Below are 21,252 nucleotides of genomic sequence, written 5' to 3'. Positions count from 1 at the left end.
GCTCTCTTTTCTGCTTCAAATATGCAATAAATGTCATTTTTGTTTAATTGTTCTTACCCCATTGAAATTGAATAGCCCTAACTTTCTGATTAGCATTGTCAATACTTCTATCCTTAGTCTCTTAGCCATTTTAACTGTTGTGGTAATTTTGATCATTTACATTTTGCTATGTTTTTTTCTGGCTTCTCCATACTCCATAAACTGGCTCTTGCACAAGATCTAGAGAAAAGAAACTTGAGAGAAAGTTTGCTTAGGAAAATATAACCTGTCAAGCATTCGGAATATGATTGGCCACACCCTCTGCAGTGGAACACCGATTCTAACGGAGCTTGTCCCTCCTACCAGCCACGCCCACATTCAAGACTAGCCTATCAGAAGTGGTTACTACTAATACTGAACTGCTTTTCCTTCATTCCCTTCCGCACTCCAAAACAAGCCCCGCCCCCAATCTGCCCCTACCCTTCTATGTGAAAATTGATTTGCTAACTCTTGTCTTTTTACTAACAACAAGCTTCAGAATTCTCCAATGTATTATTTTATTTTGTGATTTGGTTTTCCTTTTAATTTGTACAACTAACATTGTGTCATTCACGGAATGTGAGTCATCTGTTCTTTTTTCTACTTAACTTGCGTACTTACATACTAACAAATATAATGATATTGTTTTATCTCTTTTATTTTTGGAAAAACCCTTTAATACGAAAATATGAACTTTTTCCAATTACTTTCTTTATTTCTTTATTTGGAAGATTTGTATGATATTGAAAAAAATAAAAATAAAGCCTATTTTATTTATTTTTGGACATTTCAAGGATTGATTGGTTGGTTGATTATCGCCTACTCTTAAATTAACCTGTTTTTTTAATTGTAATAAAAAAAGGCGAAATCAAAAAAAATATATATACAAAAAACATGTTTTGAAGTTTTAAACTTTGAGTTTAAGGTTTGTCATTCTTTTTTTTTGCTTTCTCCTCCCCCTGTTTTCTCCTGAAGCACGCAGGCATTGGACACGCTATGGTAAACAAACTGCATTATATGGTAGATATCATTCTAATTGTCTTTACTTTGGTTTGCCCTGGGTTTCCGTTACTTCGTTCTATTCCGTTTGCTCTTACTGAAAATACAAACTTCCATCGATTCCAAGGTAGCTGAAAACAATCACCTCTCTATTTGTCTTTATTTTACTTCTATGTCCTTTTCCGCTTTTTACCATCCAATACCCCTCCCTTCCTACAAAAATAGAACCTATCCACTGAAAGAGGTCTGTCCTAAAATTATAAATGTAACGACAATTTAGAATTGTTTTGTTACTTCGATTTCCCCCTTTTCTTTTCTCAAACACTATCCGTATGAAGAAATAAAGAATAATTTTCCAAGAAAGATAGCAACTTCTGAATTGACTACGACAAAACCTATCCTAAAAAATTACTTTTCCGTTTTCTCCCCTATTTGTTTTCTTTCAACAAGCGTCCTTGAAGTGGACGTACACAGCGGACTCCATTGACAGAGAAATACCCCTACTTTTACAACCCCAGTGACAGGTAGTAAGAACTCAGGCTATTTGGATAATATTCTACTATGTCTGATGCTAGATACTCTATATCTTTAATGTTAGAAAGTTTAAACATTTGTTAGTCTACATAAACAGTATGCTATTTATCTAAGCTAACCTAGTTGACTTTGAATTGACAACGAAAAAATATATGCAAAAACATTTGTCCACGGGTTCGGTCGAGAATTTACTGCAGCAAATGAATATATCCGGAAGTACAGCTTATAAAACTGCATTGATTCTGTCCTCATTTTATGAGGGTAAGAAATAAACTGCAGCTGCATAAAGACTACAATTTTGATAGTTTGCCACAGGTGAGGCTGTGTGTGCCAAGGCCTGTGGTTCCTATTCAAACATTAATAGAGTTCAGGTCCGTATTGAAACCTCCTGATTAGGTGGCAGAAACAAGGCCGTAAAGAAGGGCCTCAAATGAGGGCTCGATCCCATTAGAGACCTACAGTGTGATTTAGGACTGGGCTGGATCAGCTCTGAGCCCATACCTGGACTCAACACCCACACTTAATTCAATGCCATTGTGTCTGAATGGTAAATACTGTCCCCTTGTCCGCCACTAAGGTTTTCTTGTGTATAGCCAGGCTTTCAAGAGTCAGGACAACAGGACAAGTCAGGAAAGTGTTACTGCTGGTTTGCTAAAGGAAATGGGGAAAGTGATTTATTTCTTAGAAAGGAATAGAATAGACTAAATAAGAAAGGAGAGGGGAAGAGGCTGGTTGGCGTAAGAATACTGATGTGGATGTTTTGTTAGAAGAAGTTATGGTAATCCATGGCAATTCCTTCAAAAATAGCCCCAGAAGGATGTTCATTGCTTTACATGTTGAATTACAGCATTGCCATGCGCTAGTGGAAATGACTCAATTAACACTAGGCCCTAGTTGTTTGTAACCCCACAAAAAAACAGCTGTAAAATTATGTTCAAATTTACAGTACATACCTTTCTTTGATGTATAAATTAGAATTAAGGACAGTAAACTGCTGATTTCATGGATCTTCTTGTATTAACACATGCAGGCAACAGGCATCTATAGTGGAACAGAAAAAGAAAGGGATTCTGTTCTGTTTGAGCTTTCCGGGTAGCCGTTGTTGCTTAGTTTCTTACTTCCTGTCACTGGATTTGGTTCCACCCCCCCCCCCCCCCCCCCCCCCCCCAAATAAAAAGTGGGTTCTGCTCTCCCCACCAAACTTATACATGGCATGTAGGGACATCTCTTGGAATGTCTCGACTGTGTCCGATCTACTGTCTCCATCACTAACACTAACTCTGTTACCTCTCAGTTTACTGGCCTCACCCCCTGCATGTAAGAGTTGACCCCCTTATCTTTTGGTTGTTGTTTTTTGATAAACCAATTACATTAAAGCATATATGTATATGCATATATCATGGCTATTATATATACATACATATATCAATCATTATAATAGTATCCGTGTGGCCACGTAACTCTCTAGCAACCCTCTTTTATTTAGGGTTTTCTTTTGATACATTTTTATTTTATATAACTTACTAAAACGAATAATACGACCTCACTCCTTACCTTGCTAGGACAAAAATAAGAAAAAATGAACAAATAAGTGTGGGAATGGCTTTTCATTTTCTAGGTGACTAGAGGAGGGATGCCTAAAGGAAGTGGGCTTTGTGAGCCAAACATCACAACTACACCTGAGTGGGAGTGGAAGCAAACTGTATGGGACAGGAGAGCCTACTGTATAGCAGAACAAAAGACCAGCCTGAGATCATTGTTATTCTAGCCGGTTATGGGTTTCATAACTACTGTAAATGACTCAATCAATCAGACTACACTGTAGGCGTGTGTTCAAAGTCACTTAGTGGTAATGGGTGTTTATACCTGTAAGAGTAATTAAAGGAACATGGAGGGGTTGTTCATAAGCTACTGGCACCTGCTAGTTATTAGCACATGCACAGAAATAGATGGCGATTAAGAGGTATAATAAAGGAATTTCATAAAGCTCCTAGATCGAACAATTTGAATGTTACATTCACCCCTCTATTCACCGTTGACAGTGGAATTCCTATTCCCTCACTTAGATTTTCCAGTTCTTTAATTCCCTCTCCATTTTCCATTGAATACATACATTTGTGGTTGTCACATCGATTTGGTCCCTCATCGTACAGTGCCATTCCTTTTGGTTTGGTCCCTCATCGTACAGTGCCATTCCTTTTGGTTTGGATCATGCACCCTGTTTGCATGTTGTTTATTTGGCTAGCATCATAGACATCTGCATCCTACCCAACAAGGGTGTCTTTGCTGCTCTAGCCCAGCCCGTGCCAGTCTGCACACGTGTCTAGATGGGTATTCTTTCCTTTGGCGTTCTTGACCTAATATCACCCTTAAAACCTCATAACCTTTTACTTTCCCATTCGTCTGGTGTAGTAGTGTTGCCCTCTGCAGTTTGGGTTTTCCTTTTCCCATTGCCGCCTCCTCTCAAAGTGATTGTGTTTGGGTTTTTGTTTGATTGTTGCCTCTGTTGGTTCATGTGTTTTTTTTTGGTCCGAAGGACTGATCCTTTAACTTTCCATTTTGGCATCCTGTCATTCAGTGCATGGCTCATGTCCTCCTAATTAGCTTGGATGGAATCATTTAGTTTCTTCTGATCTGGTTGGACAAATCAAATTGCAGAGGACATTAAAGACGCCTCCTAATTGGTTTGATACTACTACTCCTACTACTACTACTAAATTTACTAAAACAATCTGTTACTAATACTACTGTTTGAATCAAACCTGTATGTTATAACTGTACTAACAACCATTTTTGTGTCTGACTCTCCCCTACTTACTAAAGTACTAACCGTTCACCCTCCAACTCCTTAACTGCCCAACACACAACAAAAGCTCCCTCTCTTCATCCTTTAACACTTGTGAATTATCTCAAAAGAGTTCCCCCTGTCCCTCCTGTGACCCCTTGAGCTCCTTTTGCACCCCCCCCCCCCCCCCCCCCCCTCTCCTGGATTAGCCCTCAGAGCGAAAGGCTCCATATTGATGGCTGAAGACTTCAGGATTAGGATCTTTCACAATAAATTCAGTCACTGCTAGTTGTCCAGTCCAGCTGCCTGTCACCTGTAGGAGGATTTCTCGCTGAACAGACCCCCTCTCTCTGCTCAGACCTTCATAGCCCTACTTCAACCTGTCTTAGGGCGAGGCGTCAAAGGGTGTCATCGTTGCATGTGTGGCCTGTTGTTTGCGTTCACGGACCAATGAAAATCATTATCTTTGGATAATCTCTTTGAGAAGCAATTAATTTGCTCTGCCTCTAATACTGTATGTGAAATGTTGATTTAATGCTGATAACTAACGTTGGTTGAAAATTGTCAATGTGGACATGATGATGTTTGCCTCTAGCAGTTAAAAACTATGTTGAAGGTAAGTAGTAAGAAATTATCAACTTGAAGACCTGCACTTCAATCAGGTAAGTGATTTACTGTCAAGGTAAGATTGTCAATTTCTGTGCATGATTGCTAAGCCAAAAACACATTTACAATGTTGTCCACAATGAAGGAACTATTAGAAGTAGTTAGAAACTTGAATGGGTAGCACCACCTCCAAACAGTGTGTAACGGACGAGTTACAGTAGTGACTACAGTAGTTCCATCATTACTTACTTTAGGCATGAGTGGTTCACAGGTCGCTATCCCTTTGATACATGGTGTGCATGGGTTCACAGGTCGCTATCCCTTTGATACGTGGTGTGCATGGGTTCACAGGTCGCTATCCCTTTGATACGTGGTGTGCATGGGTTCACAGGTCGCTATCCCTTTGATACGTGGTGTGCATGGGTTCACAGGTCGCTATCCCTTTGATACGTGGTGTGCATGGGTTCACAGGTCGCTATCCCTTTGATACGTGGTGTGCATGGGTTCACAGGTCGCTATCCCTTTGATACGTGGTTTGCATGTGTTTCCAGGAACATGTGGTTTATACACTGTCTGTTGTTCCAACACCTTCCATACTGGGAGTACACTGACTAAGCTGTCAGTAGACCCATACTTTGATACAGCCGCCCCAGTCCTACTATCAAAGACCGCCTGCAAGGCTTGACTGACGCACTTTCCTATGCAAGTATGCAGTCCCCCTCTTACATTTCCAGGATTGGAGCTATGCCAGACTAAATCAATGTAGGTAGTAGAGAAGCCACTGAGGGTGCTTCACCTGGTTTGCACTCTGACACTGTGTGTGTGTGTGTGTGTGTGTGTGTGTGTGTGTGTGTGTGTGTGTGTGTGTGTGTGTGTGTGTGTGTGTGTGTGTGTGTACTGTAGTTCAAAGGACACAGGCCCTCGTCCAGGCAGGCAGGCCCCTGATGCTAACATGATGAGAGAGTATCCAGTAGAGAACTCTCTGACGGTAACTCAGTGTCACAGAGCCCATCATGGTCAATGAGCCAGTGACATGCTCAGCCAAGCACACCACAGGTCCTGCTGTTAGAGCACAACGCTGAACTGCACTCTGTCTCCACTGGTCACCCGTAGCCAACCAAACACCTGGGCTGTAAATGCAATATCCTGAGTTGGAATAGACTAAGCTAGGAATCCACAGTGTCGATTTACCTCTTGGCTTACTAGCACAGAATCGCATGGTGTTTGGTTCACTGATGGTTCACTGATGGTGTTTGGTTCACTGATGGTTCACTGATGGTGTTTGGTTCACTGATGTGGTCCTCTGTAGCTCAATTGGTAGAGCATGGCGCTTGTAACGCCAGGGTAGTGGGTTCGATCCCCGGGACCACCCATACATAAAAATGTATGCGCACATGACTGTAAGTCGCTTTGGATAAAAGCGTCTGCTAAATGGCATATTGTTATTATTTACTGATGGTGTTTGGTTCACTGATGTTATTTGATTCACTGATGGTGTTTGGTTCACTGATGGTGTTTGGTTCACTGATGGTGTTTGGTTCACTGATGGTGTTTGGTTCACTGGTGGTGTTTGGTTCATTGATAGTGTTTGGTTCATTGATGGTGTTTGGTTCAATGATGGTGTTTGGTTCACTGATGGTGTTTGGGTCACTGATGGTGTTTGGTTCACTGGTGGTGTTTGGTTGACTGGTGGTGTTTAGTTCACTGATGGTTTGTGGTTCACTGACAGTGTGTGGTTCACTGATGGTGTTTGGTTCACTGATGGTGTTTGGTTCACTGATGGTGTTTGGTTCACTGATGGTGTTTGGTTCACTGATGGTGTTTCGTTCACTGATGGTGTTTCGTTCACTGATGGTGTTTGGTTCACTGACGGTTTGTGGTTCACTGATGGTGTTTGGTTCACTGATGGTATTTGGTTCACTGATGGTGTTTGGTTCACTGATGGTGTTTGGTTCACTGGTGATGTTTGGTTCACTGGTGGTTTGTGGTTCACTGATGGTTTGTGGTTCACTGACTGTGTGTGGTTCACTGATGGTGTTTGGTTCACTGATGGTGTTTGGTTCACTGGTGGTGTTTGGTTCATTGATGGTGTTTGGTTCATTGATGGTGTTTGGTTCACTGATGGTGTTTGGTTCACTGATGGTGTTTGGTTCACTGGTGGTGTTTGGTTGACTGGTGGTGTTTGGTTGAATGATGGTTTGTGGTTCACTGACAGTGTGTGGTTCACTGACGGTGTTTGGTTCACTGATGGTGTTTCGTTCACTGATGGTGTTTGGTTCACTGATGGTGTTTGGTTTACTGATGGTGTTTGGTTCACTGATGGTATTTGGTTCACTGATGGTGTTTGGTTCACTGATGGTGTTTGGTTCACTGGTGATGTTTGGTTCACTGGTGGTTTGTGGTTCACTGATGGTTTGTGGTTCACTGACTGTGTGTGGTTCACTGATGGTGTTTGGTTCACTGATGGTGTTTGGTTCACTGGTGGTGTTTGGTTCATTGATGGTGTTTGGTTCATTGATGGTGTTTGGTTCACTGATGGTGTTTGGTTCACTGATGGTGTTTGGTTCACTGGTGGTGTTTGGTTCACTGATGGTGTTTGGTTCACTGATGGTGTTTGGTTCACTGGTGATGTTTGGTTCACTGGTGGTTTGTGGTTCACTGATGGTTTGTGGTTCACTGACTGTGTGTGGTTCACTGATGGTGTTTGGTTCACTGATGGTGTTTGGTTCACTGGTGGTGTTTGGTTCATTGATGGTGTTTGGTTCATTGATGGTGTTTGGTTCACTGATGGTGTTTGGTTCACTGATGGTGTTTGGTTCACTGGTGGTGTTTGGTTGACTGGTGGTGTTTGGTTGAATAATGGTTTGTGGTTCACTGACAGTGTGTGGTTCACTGACGGTGTTGGTTCACTGACAGTGTGTGGTTCACTGACGGTGTTTGGTTCACTGATGGTGTTTCGTTCACTGATGGTGTTTGGTTCACTGATGGTGTTTGGTTTACTGATGGTGTTTGGTTCACTGATGGTATTTGGTTCACTGATGGTGTTTGGTTCACTGATGGTGTTTGGTTCACTGGTGATGTTTGGTTCACTGGTGGTTTGTGGTTCACTGATGGTTTGTGGTTCACTGACTGTGTGTGGTTCACTGATGGTGTTTGGTTCACTGATGGTGTTTGGTTCACTGGTGGTGTTTGGTTCATTGATGGTGTTTGGTTCATTGATGGTGTTTGGTTCACTGATGGTGTTTGGTTCACTGATGGTGTTTGGTTCACTGGTGGTGTTTGGTTGACTGGTGGTGTTTGGTTGAATGATGGTTTGTGGTTCACTGACAGTGTGTGGTTCACTGACGGTGTTTGGTTCACTGACGGTGTTTGGTTCACTGATGGTGTTTCGTTCACTGATGGTGTTTGGTTCACTGATGGTGTTTGGTTTACTGATGGTGTTTGGTTCACTGATGGTGTTTGGATTACTGACGGTTTGGTGTTTGGTTCACTGATGGTGTTTGGTTCACAGACATTTTGTGATTCACTGATGGTGTATGGTTCACTGATCTTGTTTGGTTCACTGATGGTACTGATGGAGTTTGGTTCACTGATGGTATTTGGTTTACTGGTGGTGTTTGGTTCACTGGTGGTGTTTGGTTCACTGATGGTTTGTGGTTCACTGATGGTTTGTGGTTCACTGACAGTGTGTGGTTCACTGTTGGTGTTTGGTTCACTGATGGTGTTTGGTTCACTGACGTTTTGTGATTCACTGATGGTGTTTGGTTCACTGTGGAGTTTGGTTCACTGATGGTATTTGGTTCACTGATGGTGTTTGGTTCACTGATGGTTTTTGGTTCACTGACGGTTTGTGGTTCACTGATGGTGTTTGGTTAAATGATGGTATTTGGTTCACTGATGGTGTTTGGTTCACTGATGGTGTTTGGTTCACTGATGGTGTTTGGTTCACTGATGGTGTTTGGTTCACTGGTGGTGTTTGGTTGACTGGTGGTGTTTGGTTGAATGATGGTTTGTGGTTCACTGACAGTGTGTGGTTCACTGACGGTGTTTGGTTCACTGATGGTGTTTCGTTCACTGATGGTGTTTGGTTCACTGATGGTGTTTGGTTTACTGATGGTGTTTGGTTCACTGATGGTATTTGGTTCACTGATGGTGTTTGGTTCACTGATGGTGTTTGGTTCACTGGTGATGTTTGGTTCACTGGTGGTTTGTGGTTCACTGATGGTTTGTGGTTCACTGACTGTGTGTGGTTCACTGATGGTGTTTGGTTCACTGATGGTGTTTGGTTCACTGGTGGTGTTTGGTTCATTGATGGTGTTTGGTTCATTGATGGTGTTTGGTTCACTGATGGTGTTTGGTTCACTGATGGTGTTTGGTTCACTGGTGATGTTTGGTTCACTGGTGGTTTGTGGTTCACTGATGGTTTGTGGTTCACTGACTGTGTGTGGTTCACTGATGGTGTTTGGTTCACTGATGGTGTTTGGTTCACTGGTGGTGTTTGGTTCATTGATGGTGTTTGGTTCATTGATGGTGTTTGGTTCACTGATGGTGTTTGGTTCACTGATGGTGTTTGGTTCACTGGTGGTGTTTGGTTGACTGGTGGTGTTTGGTTGAATGATGGTTTGTGGTTCACTGACAGTGTGTGGTTCACTGACGGTGTTTGGTTCACTGATGGTGTTTCGTTCACTGATGGTGTTTGGTTGACTGATGGTGTTTGGTTTACTGATGGTGTTTGGTTCACTGATGGTATTTGGTTCACTGATGGTGTTTGGTTCACTGATGGTGTTTGGTTCACTGGTGATGTTTGGTTCACTGGTGGTTTGTGGTTCACTGATGGTTTGTGGTTCACTGACTGTGTGTGGTTCACTGATGGTGTTTGGTTCACTGATGGTGTTTGGTTCACTGGTGGTGTTTGGTTCATTGATGGTGTTTGGTTCATTGATGGTGTTTGGTTCACTGATGGTGTTTGGTTCACTGATGGTGTTTGGTTCACTGGTGGTGTTTGGTTGACTGGTGGTGTTTGGTTGAATGATGGTTTGTGGTTCACTAACAGTGTGTGGTTCACTGACGGTGTTTGGTTCACTGACGGTGTTTGGTTCACTGATGGTGTTTCGTTCACTGATGGTGTTTGGTTCACTGATGGTGTTTCGTTCACTGATGGTGTTTGGTTCACTGATGGTGTTTGGTTTACTGATGGTGTTTGGTTCACTGATGGTGTTTGGATTACTGACGGTTTGGTGTTTGGTTCACTGATGGTGTTTGGTTCACAGACATTTTGTGATTCACTGATGGTGTATGGTTCACTGATCTTGTTTGGTTCACTGATGGTACTGATGGAGTTTGGTTCACTGATGGTATTTGGTTTACTGGTGGTGTTTGGTTCACTGGTGGTGTTTGGTTCACTGATGGTTTGTGGTTCACTGATGGTTTGTGGTTCACTGACAGTGTGTGGTTCACTGTTGGTGTTTGGTTCACTGATGGTGTTTGGTTCACTGACGTTTTGTGATTCACTGATGGTGTTTGGTTCACTGTGGAGTTTGGTTCACTGATGGTATTTGGTTCACTGATGGTGTTTGGTTCACTGATGGTTTTTGGTTCACTGACGGTTTGTGGTTCACTGATGGTGTTTGGTTAAATGATGGTATTTGGTTCACTGATGGTGTTTGGTTCACTGATGGTGTTTGGTTCATTGATGGTGTTTGGTTCACTGATGGTGTTTGGTTCACTGGTGGTGTTTGGTTGACTGGTGGTGTTTGGTTGAATGATGGTTTGTGGTTCACTGACAGTGTGTGGTTCACTGACGGTGTTTGGTTCACTGATGGTGTTTCGTTCACTGATGGTGTTTGGTTCACTGATGGTGTTTGGTTTACTGATGGTGTTTGGTTCACTGATGGTATTTGGTTCACTGATGGTGTTTGGTTCACTGATGGTGTTTGGTTCACTGGTGATGTTTGGTTCACTGATGGTTTGTGGTTCACTGATGGTTTGTGGTTCACTGACTGTGTGTGGTTCACTGATGGTGTTTGGTTCACTGATGGTGTTTGGTTCACTGGTGGTGTTTGGTTCATTGATGGTGTTTGGTTCACTGATGGTGTTTCGTTCACTGATGGTGTTTGGTTCACTGATGGTGTTTGGTTTACTGATGGTGTTTGGTTCACTGATGGTGTTTGGATTACTGACGGTTTGGTGTTTGGTTCACTGATGGTGTTTGGTTCACAGACATTTTGTGATTCACTGATGGTGTATGGTTCACTGATCTTGTTTGGTTCACTGATGGTACTGATGGAGTTTGGTTCACTGATGGTATTTGGTTTACTGGTGGTGTTTGGTTCACTGGTGGTGTTTGGTTCACTGATGGTTTGTGGTTCACTGATGGTTTGTGGTTCACTGACAGTGTGTGGTTCACTGTTGGTGTTTGGTTCACTGATGGTGTTTGGTTCACTGACGTTTTGTGATTCACTGATGGTGTTTGGTTCACTGTGGAGTTTGGTTCACTGATGGTATTTGGTTCACTGATGGTGTTTGGTTCACTGATGGTTTTTGGTTCACTGACGGTTTGTGGTTCACTGATGGTGTTTGGTTAAATGATGGTATTTGGTTCACTGATGGTGTTTGGTTCACTGATGGTGTTTGGTTCATTGATGGTGTTTGGTTCACTGATGGTGTTTGGTTCACTGGTGGTGTTTGGTTGACTGGTGGTGTTTGGTTGAATGATGGTTTGTGGTTCACTGACAGTGTGTGGTTCACTGACGGTGTTTGGTTCACTGATGGTGTTTCGTTCACTGATGGTGTTTGGTTCACTGATGGTGTTTGGTTTACTGATGGTGTTTGGTTCACTGATGGTATTTGGTTCACTGATGGTGTTTGGTTCACTGATGGTGTTTGGTTCACTGGTGATGTTTGGTTCACTGATGGTTTGTGGTTCACTGATGGTTTGTGGTTCACTGACTGTGTGTGGTTCACTGATGGTGTTTGGTTCACTGATGGTGTTTGGTTCACTGGTGGTGTTTGGTTCATTGATGGTGTTTGGTTCATTGATGGTGTTTGGTTCACTGATGGTGTTTGGTTCACTGATGGTGTTTGGTTCACTGGTGGTGTTTGGTTCACTGATGGTGTTTGGTTCACTGATGGTGTTTGGTTCACTGGTTATGTTTGGTTCACTGGTGGTTTGTGGTTCACTGATGGTTTGTGGTTCACTGACTGTGTGTGGTTCACTGATGGTGTTTGGTTCACTGATGGTGTTTGGTTCACTGGTGGTGTTTGGTTCATTGATGGTGTTTGGTTCATTGATGGTGTTTGGTTCACTGATGGTGTTTGGTTCACTGATGGTGTTTGGTTCACTGGTGGTGTTTGGTTGACTGGTGGTGTTTGGTTGAATGATGGTTTGTGGTTCACTGACAGTGTGTGGTTCACTGACGGTGTTTGGTTCACTGATGGTGTTTCGTTCACTGATGGTGTTTGGTTCACTGATGGTGTTTGGTTTACTGATGGTGTTTGGTTCATTGATGGTGTTTGGTTCACTGATGGTGTTTGGTTCACTGATGGTGTTTGGTTCACTGGTGGTGTTTGGTTGACTGGTGGTGTTTGGTTGAATGATGGTTTGTGGTTCACTGACAGTGTGTGGTTCACTGACGGTGTTTGGTTCACTGATGGTGTTTCGTTCACTGATGGTGTTTGGTTCACTGATGGTATTTGGTTCACTGATGGTGTTTGGTTCACTGATGGTGTTTGGTTCACTGGTGATGTTTGGTTCACTGGTGGTTTGTGGTTCACTGATGGTTTGTGGTTCACTGACTGTGTGTGGTTCACTGATGGTGTTTGGTTCACTGATGGTGTTTGGTTCACTGGTGGTGTTTGGTTCATTGATGGTGTTTGGTTCATTGATGGTGTTTGGTTCACTGATGGTGTTTGGTTCACTGATGGTGTTTGGTTCACTGGTGGTGTTTGGTTGACTGGTGGTGTTTGGTTGAATGATGGTTTGTGGTTCACTAACAGTGTGTGGTTCACTGACGGTGTTTGGTTCACTGACGGTGTTTGGTTCACTGATGGTGTTTCGTTCACTGATGGTGTTTGGTTCACTGATGGTGTTTGGTTTACTGATGGTGTTTGGTTCACTGATGGTGTTTGGATTACTGACGGTTTGGTGTTTGGTTCACTGATGGTGTTTGGTTCACAGACATTTTGTGATTCACTGATGGTGTATGGTTCACTGATCTTGTTTGGTTCACTGATGGTACTGATGGAGTTTGGTTCACTGATGGTATTTGGTTTACTGGTGGTGTTTGGTTCACTGGTGGTGTTTGGTTCACTGATGTTTGTGGTTCACTGATGGTTTGTGGTTCACTGACAGTGTGTGGTTCACTGTTGGTGTTTGTTTCACTGATGGTGTTTGGTTCACTGACGTTTTGTGATTCACTGATGGTGTTTGGTTCACTGTGGAGTTTGGTTCACTGATGGTATTTGGTTCACTGATGGTGTTTGGTTCACTGATGGTTTTTGGTTCACTGACGGTTTGTGGTTCACTGATGGTGTTTGGTTAAATGATGGTATTTGGTTCACTGATGGTGTTTGGTTCACTGATGGTGTTTGGTTCACGATGGTGTTTGGTTCACTGGTGGTGTTTGGTTCACTGGTGGTGTTTGGTTCACTAATGGTTTGTGGTTCACTGATGGTTTGTGGTTAACTGACAGTGTGTGGTTCACTGATGGAGTTTGGTTCACTGATGGTATTTGGTTCACTGATGGAGTTTGGTTCACTGATGGTATTTGGTTCACTGGTGGTGTTTGGTTCACTGGTGGTGTTTGGTTGACTGGTGGTGTTTGGTTCACTAATGGTTTGTGGTTCACTGATGGTTTATTGTTAACTGACAGTGTGTGGTTCACTGATGGTGTTTGGTTCACTGACGGTGTTTGGTTCATTGATGGTGTTTGGTTCATTGATGGTGTTTGGTTCATTGATGGTGTTTGGTTCACTGATGTTGTTTGGTTCACTAATGTTGTTTGGCTCACTGGTGGTGTTTGGTTCGCTGATGGTTTGTTGTTCACTGCCAGTGTGTGGTTCACTGATGGCGTTTGGTTCTCTGATGGTGTTTGGTTCACTGATGGTGTTTGGTTCACTGATTGTGTTTGGTTCACTGACTGTTTGGTGTTTGGTTCACTGATGGTGTTTGGTTCACTGGTGGTGTTTGGTTAACTGACAGTGTGTGGTTCACTGATGGTGTTTGGTTCATTGATGGTGTTTGGTTCACTGATGGTTTGTTGTTCACTGATCATGTTTTGTTCACTGATGGTGTTTGGTGTTTGGTTCACTGATGTTATGTGATTACCTGATGGTGTTTGGTTCACTGATGGTGTTTGGTTCATTGATGGTTTGTGGTTCACTGATGGTGTTTGGTTCATTTACGGTTTTTGGTTCACTGGTGGTGTTTGGTTCATTGATGGTTTGTCGTTCACTGATGGTTTCTTGTTCACTGATGGTTTGTGGTTCACTGATGGTGTTTGGTTCACTGATGGTGTTTGGTTCACTGATGGTGTTTGGTTCATTGACGGTTTTTGGTTCACTGGTGGTGTTTGGTTCATTGATGGTTTGTGGTTCACTGATGGTTTGTGGTTCACTGATGGTTTGTGGTTCACTGACAGTGTGTGGTTCACTGATGGTGTTTGGTTCATTTGATGGTGTTTGGTTCAATGATGGTGTTTGGTTCACTGATGGTGTTTGGTTCACTGGTGGTGTTTGGTTCACTGGTGGTGATTGGTTCACTGATGGTTTGTGGTTCATTTACATTTTCACATTTGTCATTTAGCAGACGCTCTTATCCAGAGCGACTTACAGTTAGTGAATACATATCTTTTTATACTGGCCCCCCGTGGGAATCGAACCCACAACCCTGGCGTTGCAAATGCCATGCTCTATCAACTAAGCTACATCCCTGCCGGCCATTCCCTCCCCTACCCTGGACGACGCTGGGCCAATTGCGCGATGCCCCATGGGTCTCCCGGTCGCGGCCGGCTACGACAGAGCCTGGATTCGAACCAGGATCTCTAGTGGCACAGTTAGCACTGCGATGCAGTGCCTTAGACCACTGCGCCACTCGGGAGACTGACCACTGCAGTCGCACCAGTCCCCCCTCAGCAAGGAGGTAATGGGAGCCACTACCTGACCAAAGCCCCGGATAAACCTCTGGTAGTAGTTGGAAAACCCTAAGAACCGCTGCACCTCCTTTACCGCGGTTGGAGTCGGCCAATTACGCACGGCTGAAATGTGGTCATTCTCCATCTCCACCCCTGACGTGGATAGCCGGTACCCTAGGAAGGAGACGGACTGTTGGAAGAAAATACATTTCTCAGCCTTGACGTACAGGTCATGCTCCAACAGTCAACCAAGCACCTTGCGCACCAGGGACACATGCTCGGCGCGTGTAGCGGAGTATATTAGAATGTCATCTATATACACCACTACACCCTGCCCGTGCAGGTCCCTGAATATCTAGTCCCGTGCAATGACTCTGTCACATTGGCTATGAGAGGCAGTGGGTAACTGTACTTCACAGTGATCTGATTTAGACCTCGATATTCAATGCACGGGCGTAAACCTCCATCCTTCACAAAAAAATTAACTTGAGGAGGCAGGTGAAGTGGAAGGCCAAATGTATCCCTGTCCCAGAGATTGTGAGAAATATGTTTCCATAGCCACCGTCTCCTCCTGAGACAGAGGATGCACGTGACTCCTGGGAAGTGCTGTGCCTACCTGGAGATTTATCGCACAATCCCCCTGTCGATGGGGTGGTAGTTGAGTCGCATTCTTTTTACAGAAGGCGAGAGCCAAATCGGTATATTCGGGGGGAATGTGCATAGTGGAGACCTGGTTCGGACTCTCCACCATAGTTGCACCTATGGAAACACCTACACACTTCCCTGAGCACTGACGTGACCATCCCTTGAGAGCCCTCTGTTGCCACGAAATAGTGGGGTCATGAGAGGCCAACCAGGGAAGCCCCAACACCACAGGAAACGCAGGAGAATCGATCAGGAAGAAACTAATTCTCTCCTCATGACCCTCCTGTGTTTTCATCCATAGTGGAGCTGTGACCTCCCTAATCAGGCCCGACCTTAAAGGACGACAATCTAAGGCATGTACAGGGAAGGGCACATCAACAGGAACAATAGGGATCCCTAATCTACGTGCAAATGAACGGTCAATAAAGTTCCCAGCTGCACCTGAATCTACTAGCACCTTATGCTGGGAAGGCGGGGAAAACTCAGGAAATTCTATGCATACACACATGTGCGCAACAGGGAGCTCTGGGTGAGTCGGGTGCCTACTCACCTGGGATGATCCACCAGTGCCCTGCCTGCTGCCTCAACTCCCTGGGGAACCTCCCCAGCCCCGACCAGCAGTGTGCCCTCTGCGGCCACAGTTGGTGCAGGAAACGCCCCCCCCCTCCGGTCACCCTTAGAGCAGCACCTCCGAGCTCCATAGGGGTAGGGTCGGAGGTGCTGGGGAATGGAATGGACGGACCCTGACCTGGACGTCCGCGGGTGGCCAACAGGTTATCCAGCCGTATAGATAAATCCACCAGCTGGTCGAGGGTAAGGGTGGTGTCCCTGCATGCCAGCTCCCGACGAATGTCCTCATGTAGACAACACCGGTAATGGTCAATCAAGGCCCTCTCATTCCATCCCGCGCTGGCATCCAAGGTCTTGAAGTCCAGTGTGAAGTTTTGTGCGCTCCTCTTCCCCTGTCTGAGGTGGAACAAGCGTTCCCCCGCCGCTCTCCCCTCAGGTGGATGATCGAAGACCGCCCGGAAGCGCTGGCCCACTCAATCGCTCTCCCCGACAGACAGGAGATGAGGGAGGACACGCTCTCGTATCCCGAGGGAGCCGGGTGGATGGTTGCCAGGTAGAGCTCCACCTGGAGCAGGAACCCCTGGCACCCGGCAGCCGTCCCATCATATGCCCTCGGGAGCGAGAGACGAATCCCACTGGGTCCAGGTGACGGAGGGGTGGACATCGGTGAGGGTTGATCTGAAGTTGATGGGGTTGTGGGAAAAACCCCTCTCTCCCATCGCTCCATGGTCTGCAACATGCGATCCATGGCTGTGCCAAGATTCTGGAGCATCGTCGCGTGCTGCTGGACGCGCTCCTCCACTGGTACCGGAGGACTGGATGCACCTGCTGACTCCATGTGGGGTGCGTGTTTCTGTCAAGTGTCAATGTGCAGCGGTAGGACGGAGTCAGGCGCAGGACACAGAACTGAGTAAACGACGTACTTTACTCCAAAAAAATAAACAACACTAATTTCCACGCAGGGAAAACACCCCAGCTCACATAAGTCTTGGACCCAAAACAAAGAACAAACACGCACAAAACCATGTGGGAACCAAGGGGTTAAATAGGGAAATAATATAATGTAATGGGAACCAGGTATGTACAATCAAGACAAAACAAATGGAAAAAGAAACGTAGATCGGTGGTAGCTAGAAAGCCGGTGACGACAACCGCCGAACGCCGCCCGAACAAGGAGAGGCACCAACTTCGGCGGAAGTCGTGACACCCTGATAAAATAAAGGTTAAATAAATACAATTGTCTCCTGCTGTATAATAGGATACGTGAGGAAATGTAAGGCTGATGGCACTGCTAGAAAGCTACCCTGCCAGACTTCAGTAGGATAACTACACTAAACATTACACCAATTCTGTGTTAACATTTAAAGATGATGTACCATTTAGTAGTTTATTTTAGATGTAAAATCGAAGAAAAAAAAAAATACAACGACCCACTCCATTTACCCATTATTAAGAGTGCATTCATTGTCTGCTTTTTCAGAAATCAATGGTAAAAGGGCAATGGCTTCGAGCGTATGGTGCAGCTCTGGGGGAATTGGCTTCACTGATTCTGCCCTCTCCTTGTTCCTTCTAAGTACCTGCATGAAGAAACCTGATCATACAGTATGTATCTCGGATTAGAGCGAATAGGTTTAAAGCGACTGGATCGGTTCACTGACCCAGTATACACAGTATAATGGATTGTCATTGCTATGATCTGGATACAATCCTTTCATGTTGACAGAGAGGAAAAGCGGAAGCTCAGGAGTCAATAAAACCCTTCACAAACCCCCATCTCTCTCATCCTCAGCCTGTATCCTTGATCCCCATGTGATCTTAGTGGTATTACCTTGTAGTCACTGTTGCCTTGACACATCCTGTCTCGTGCCGTGCCAGGTGTTACCTCTAAAGCGTGTCCCTAAGCCTCCAGCATCAGGTTGCAGCCATGAGGACATGATCCAGACCTCGTATGTGTATTCTTTCATTATGGGTAGTCAGCTGAAGACAGGTTAGTCTTTCATCATGGGTAGTCAGCTGAAGACAGGTTAGTCTTTCATCATGGGTAGTCAGCTGAAAACAAGTTAGTATTTCATTATGGGTAGTCAGCTGAAGACAGGTTAGTCTTTCATCATGGGTAGTCAGCTGAAAACAGGTTAGTCTTTCATCATGGGTAGTCAGCTGAAGACAGGTTAGTCTTTCATCATGGGTAGTCAGCTGAAGACAAGTTAGTATTTCATTATGGGTAGTCAGCTGAAGACAAGTTAGTATTTCATTATGGGTAGTCAGCTGAAGACAAGTTAGTCTTTCATCATGGGTAGTCAGCTGAAGACAGGTTAGTCTTTCATCATGGGTAGTCAGCTGAAAACAGGCTAGTCTTTCATCATGGGTAGTCAGCTGAAGACAAGTTAGTATTTCATTATGGGTAGTCAGCTGAAGACAAGTTAGTATTTCATTATGGGTAGTCAGCTGAAGACAAGTTAGTCTTTCATCATGGGTAGTCAGCTGAAGACAGGTTAGTCTTTCATCATGTGTAGTCAGCTGAAGACAGGTTAGTCTTTCATCATGGGTAGTCAGCTGAAGACAGGTTAGTCTTTCATCATGGGTAGTCAGCTGAAGACAAGTTAGTATTTCATTATGGGTAGTCAGCTGAAGACAAGTTAGTATTTCATCATGGGTAGTCAGCTGAAGACAGGTTAGTATTTCATCATGGGTAGTCCGCTGAAGACAAGTTAGTCTTTCATCATGGGTAGTCAGCTGAAGACAAGTTAGTATTTCATCATGGGTAGTCAGCTGAAGACAGGTTAGTCTTTCATCATGGGTAGTCAGCTGAAAACAGGTTAGTCTTTCATCATGGGTAGTCAGCTGAAGACAAGTTAGTATTTCATTATGGGTAGTCAGCTGAAGACAGGTTAGTCTTTCATCATGGGTAGTCAGCTGAAAACAGGTTAGTCTTTCATCATGGGTAGTCAGCTGAAGACAGGTTAGTCTTTCATCATGGGTAGTCAGCTGAAGACAAGTTAGTATTTCATTATGGGTAGTCAGCTGAAGACAAGTTAGTATTTCATTATGGGTAGTCAGCTGAAGACAGGTTAGTCTTTCATCATGGGTAGTCAGCTGAAAACAGGTTAGTCTTTCATTATGGGTAGTCAGCTGAAGACAAGTTAGTATTTCATTATGGGTAGTCAGCTGAAGACAAGTTAGTATTTCATTATGGGTAGTCAGCTGAAGACAGGTTAGTCTTTCATCATGGGTAGTCCGCTGAAGGCATGTACCCCTTTTATTATAGGTAGTCAGCTGAAGGCAGGTTAGTCTTTCAGAAATTTGATAGTCAGCCTTTCAGAAATTGAAATTCAGACGTTATTGATCCATTAACAAGCACACAGAGAACGTCAATCGCCATACAGAGTTATTCGATCAAGGCCAAGCTTGGATGAGAGGTGTGTGTGTGTGTGTGTGTGTGTGTGTGTGTGTGTGTGTGTGTGTGTGTTTACATGCACAGCATTGTGTGTGTGTTGTCTGAGAAAGATAGAAATAAAGGATAGTGACAGGTTGCATGACAGGTGATGAGTTCAGACTGTGGTTGCGACGATGGTGAATGTTCCATCTCCTTTTAGGTCAGGCAGAGAGAGGGGCTGACTACACTGTGTAAGAAAGAGCTGTTGGATTCCAGACATATGGACATTCAGAAATACAAACAAAGAAAGGCCCAAGAGCAATATCCAGGCACATTCTCTCTAGTACTATTTAAAATGATGTGATTTGTATTATTTGTGAAAGATTAGAAACCTCGAAATCAAATATGTGCAGACATTCTGGGGCTGTTGTTTCTCCAGATTCCCCAGCCTACTGTCTAGCTCTGGAGCATCTGAGGCAACTAGGGATTTTGAACAAGCAGCGAGCTGTGATGTCATCATCACCAGTTAGTCTCAGGCCAGTGGATGATGATGCAACCACAAGCAACATCAGGCCAGACAATAATATTCTGTTGAGCTGAAGACTGAGGCAAAACCTACTGTACCGTCCTCAATAGCCCTAAAGCTTAATATTCTGTAGACAATTGCTCTGGCCAAAAGCCAGATCCCCTGATTCAACTGAATGTCTTGTCACCTGGACAAATGGAGATAACCAAATTGGAACAATTAGCAGCATAACACATTTAGGTAGATTGCCAGTACACAGTATTTTTTTTAAAGATAATTGAATGGAGACTACAATGAAACTACTTCTTGTTACTTGCATGAATGTGTGTCAATGGGTGATCTGAGAGGTTCAGTATACAGAGGGGCAGGCAGAACGGAGAGAGAGAGGGAGAGAAAGAGAGAGGGATTGGGCCAAAATCAGTGCTAATCTCCAATGTTCTTCTTTCAGCTGTAAAATGCTGTAAAATGTAATCCTCACAGGTGGCTGGCAGCTGGCTGACTCTCCCTCCATTAATGGCCCTCTAATGATGTTAACTACTGGACCCAGTGCCAGGCTAGCGTAGCGCTGCACTGACAACCACCACACAGCTAAATAACACAGGGCCCGCTGCCAAACCTGCCTTAATTGCTGCAGTTGGTATCTTATTCTGTCCCGGAAAGGGGTTCAAATAGCGTTTCATGCGGTGCCCTGATTTTCTGGACTATAGCAGCCAAGAAGAGGCTGTGTTGTTCGTGGAGTGAGAACTCAATTGCGATGGATCCTTGGTTTTGTATTAGCGTGTGTCAAACTCACTCGTACTTCGAATCCAGTGGAGACTGCTAAGGGGAGGACGGCTCGTAATAATGGCTGGAACAGAGCAAATGGAATGGCATCAAACACATGGAAACCATGTGTTTGATGTATTTAATAGCATTTCACTTATTCCGCGCCAGCCATTACCACAAGCCTGTCCTCTCCAATTAAGGTGCCACCAACTTCCTGTGTTGGAATCACTTGGGCCAGTTGGGCTGTGATGCTTCTCGAAAGACTGATAGCCGGTAACGTTGACCCTACTCCCTTCTCCCC

The 21,252-nt window shown here is 44.3% G+C and overlaps 1 protein-coding gene across 1 annotated transcript in view; it reads left to right on the top strand.

Annotated features, from left to right (window-relative positions):
• Positions 1–999: 999 nt before the first annotated feature.
• The window catches only part of LOC311126317 (neurexin-2-like), a gene marked incomplete at its 3' end in the record, with an annotated part of 66,969 nt that continues 46,716 nt past the window's right edge, over positions 1,000–21,252 (top strand). Inside the window, exon 1 of the mRNA XM_084200326.1 lies at positions 1,000–1,017. Within this exon, the coding sequence (XP_084056452.1) occupies positions 1,015–1,017 (3 nt within the window). The remainder of the gene's footprint in view (positions 1,018–21,252) is intronic.

The sequence above is a fragment of the Coregonus lavaretus genome, assembly GCF_964263955.1.
Source record: "Coregonus lavaretus genome assembly, contig: HAP1_SCAFFOLD_1976, whole genome shotgun sequence".
NCBI classification, from domain to species: Eukaryota; Metazoa; Chordata; class Actinopteri; order Salmoniformes; family Salmonidae; genus Coregonus; species Coregonus lavaretus.
This window is presented reverse-complemented; position numbering and strand designations above follow the sequence as displayed.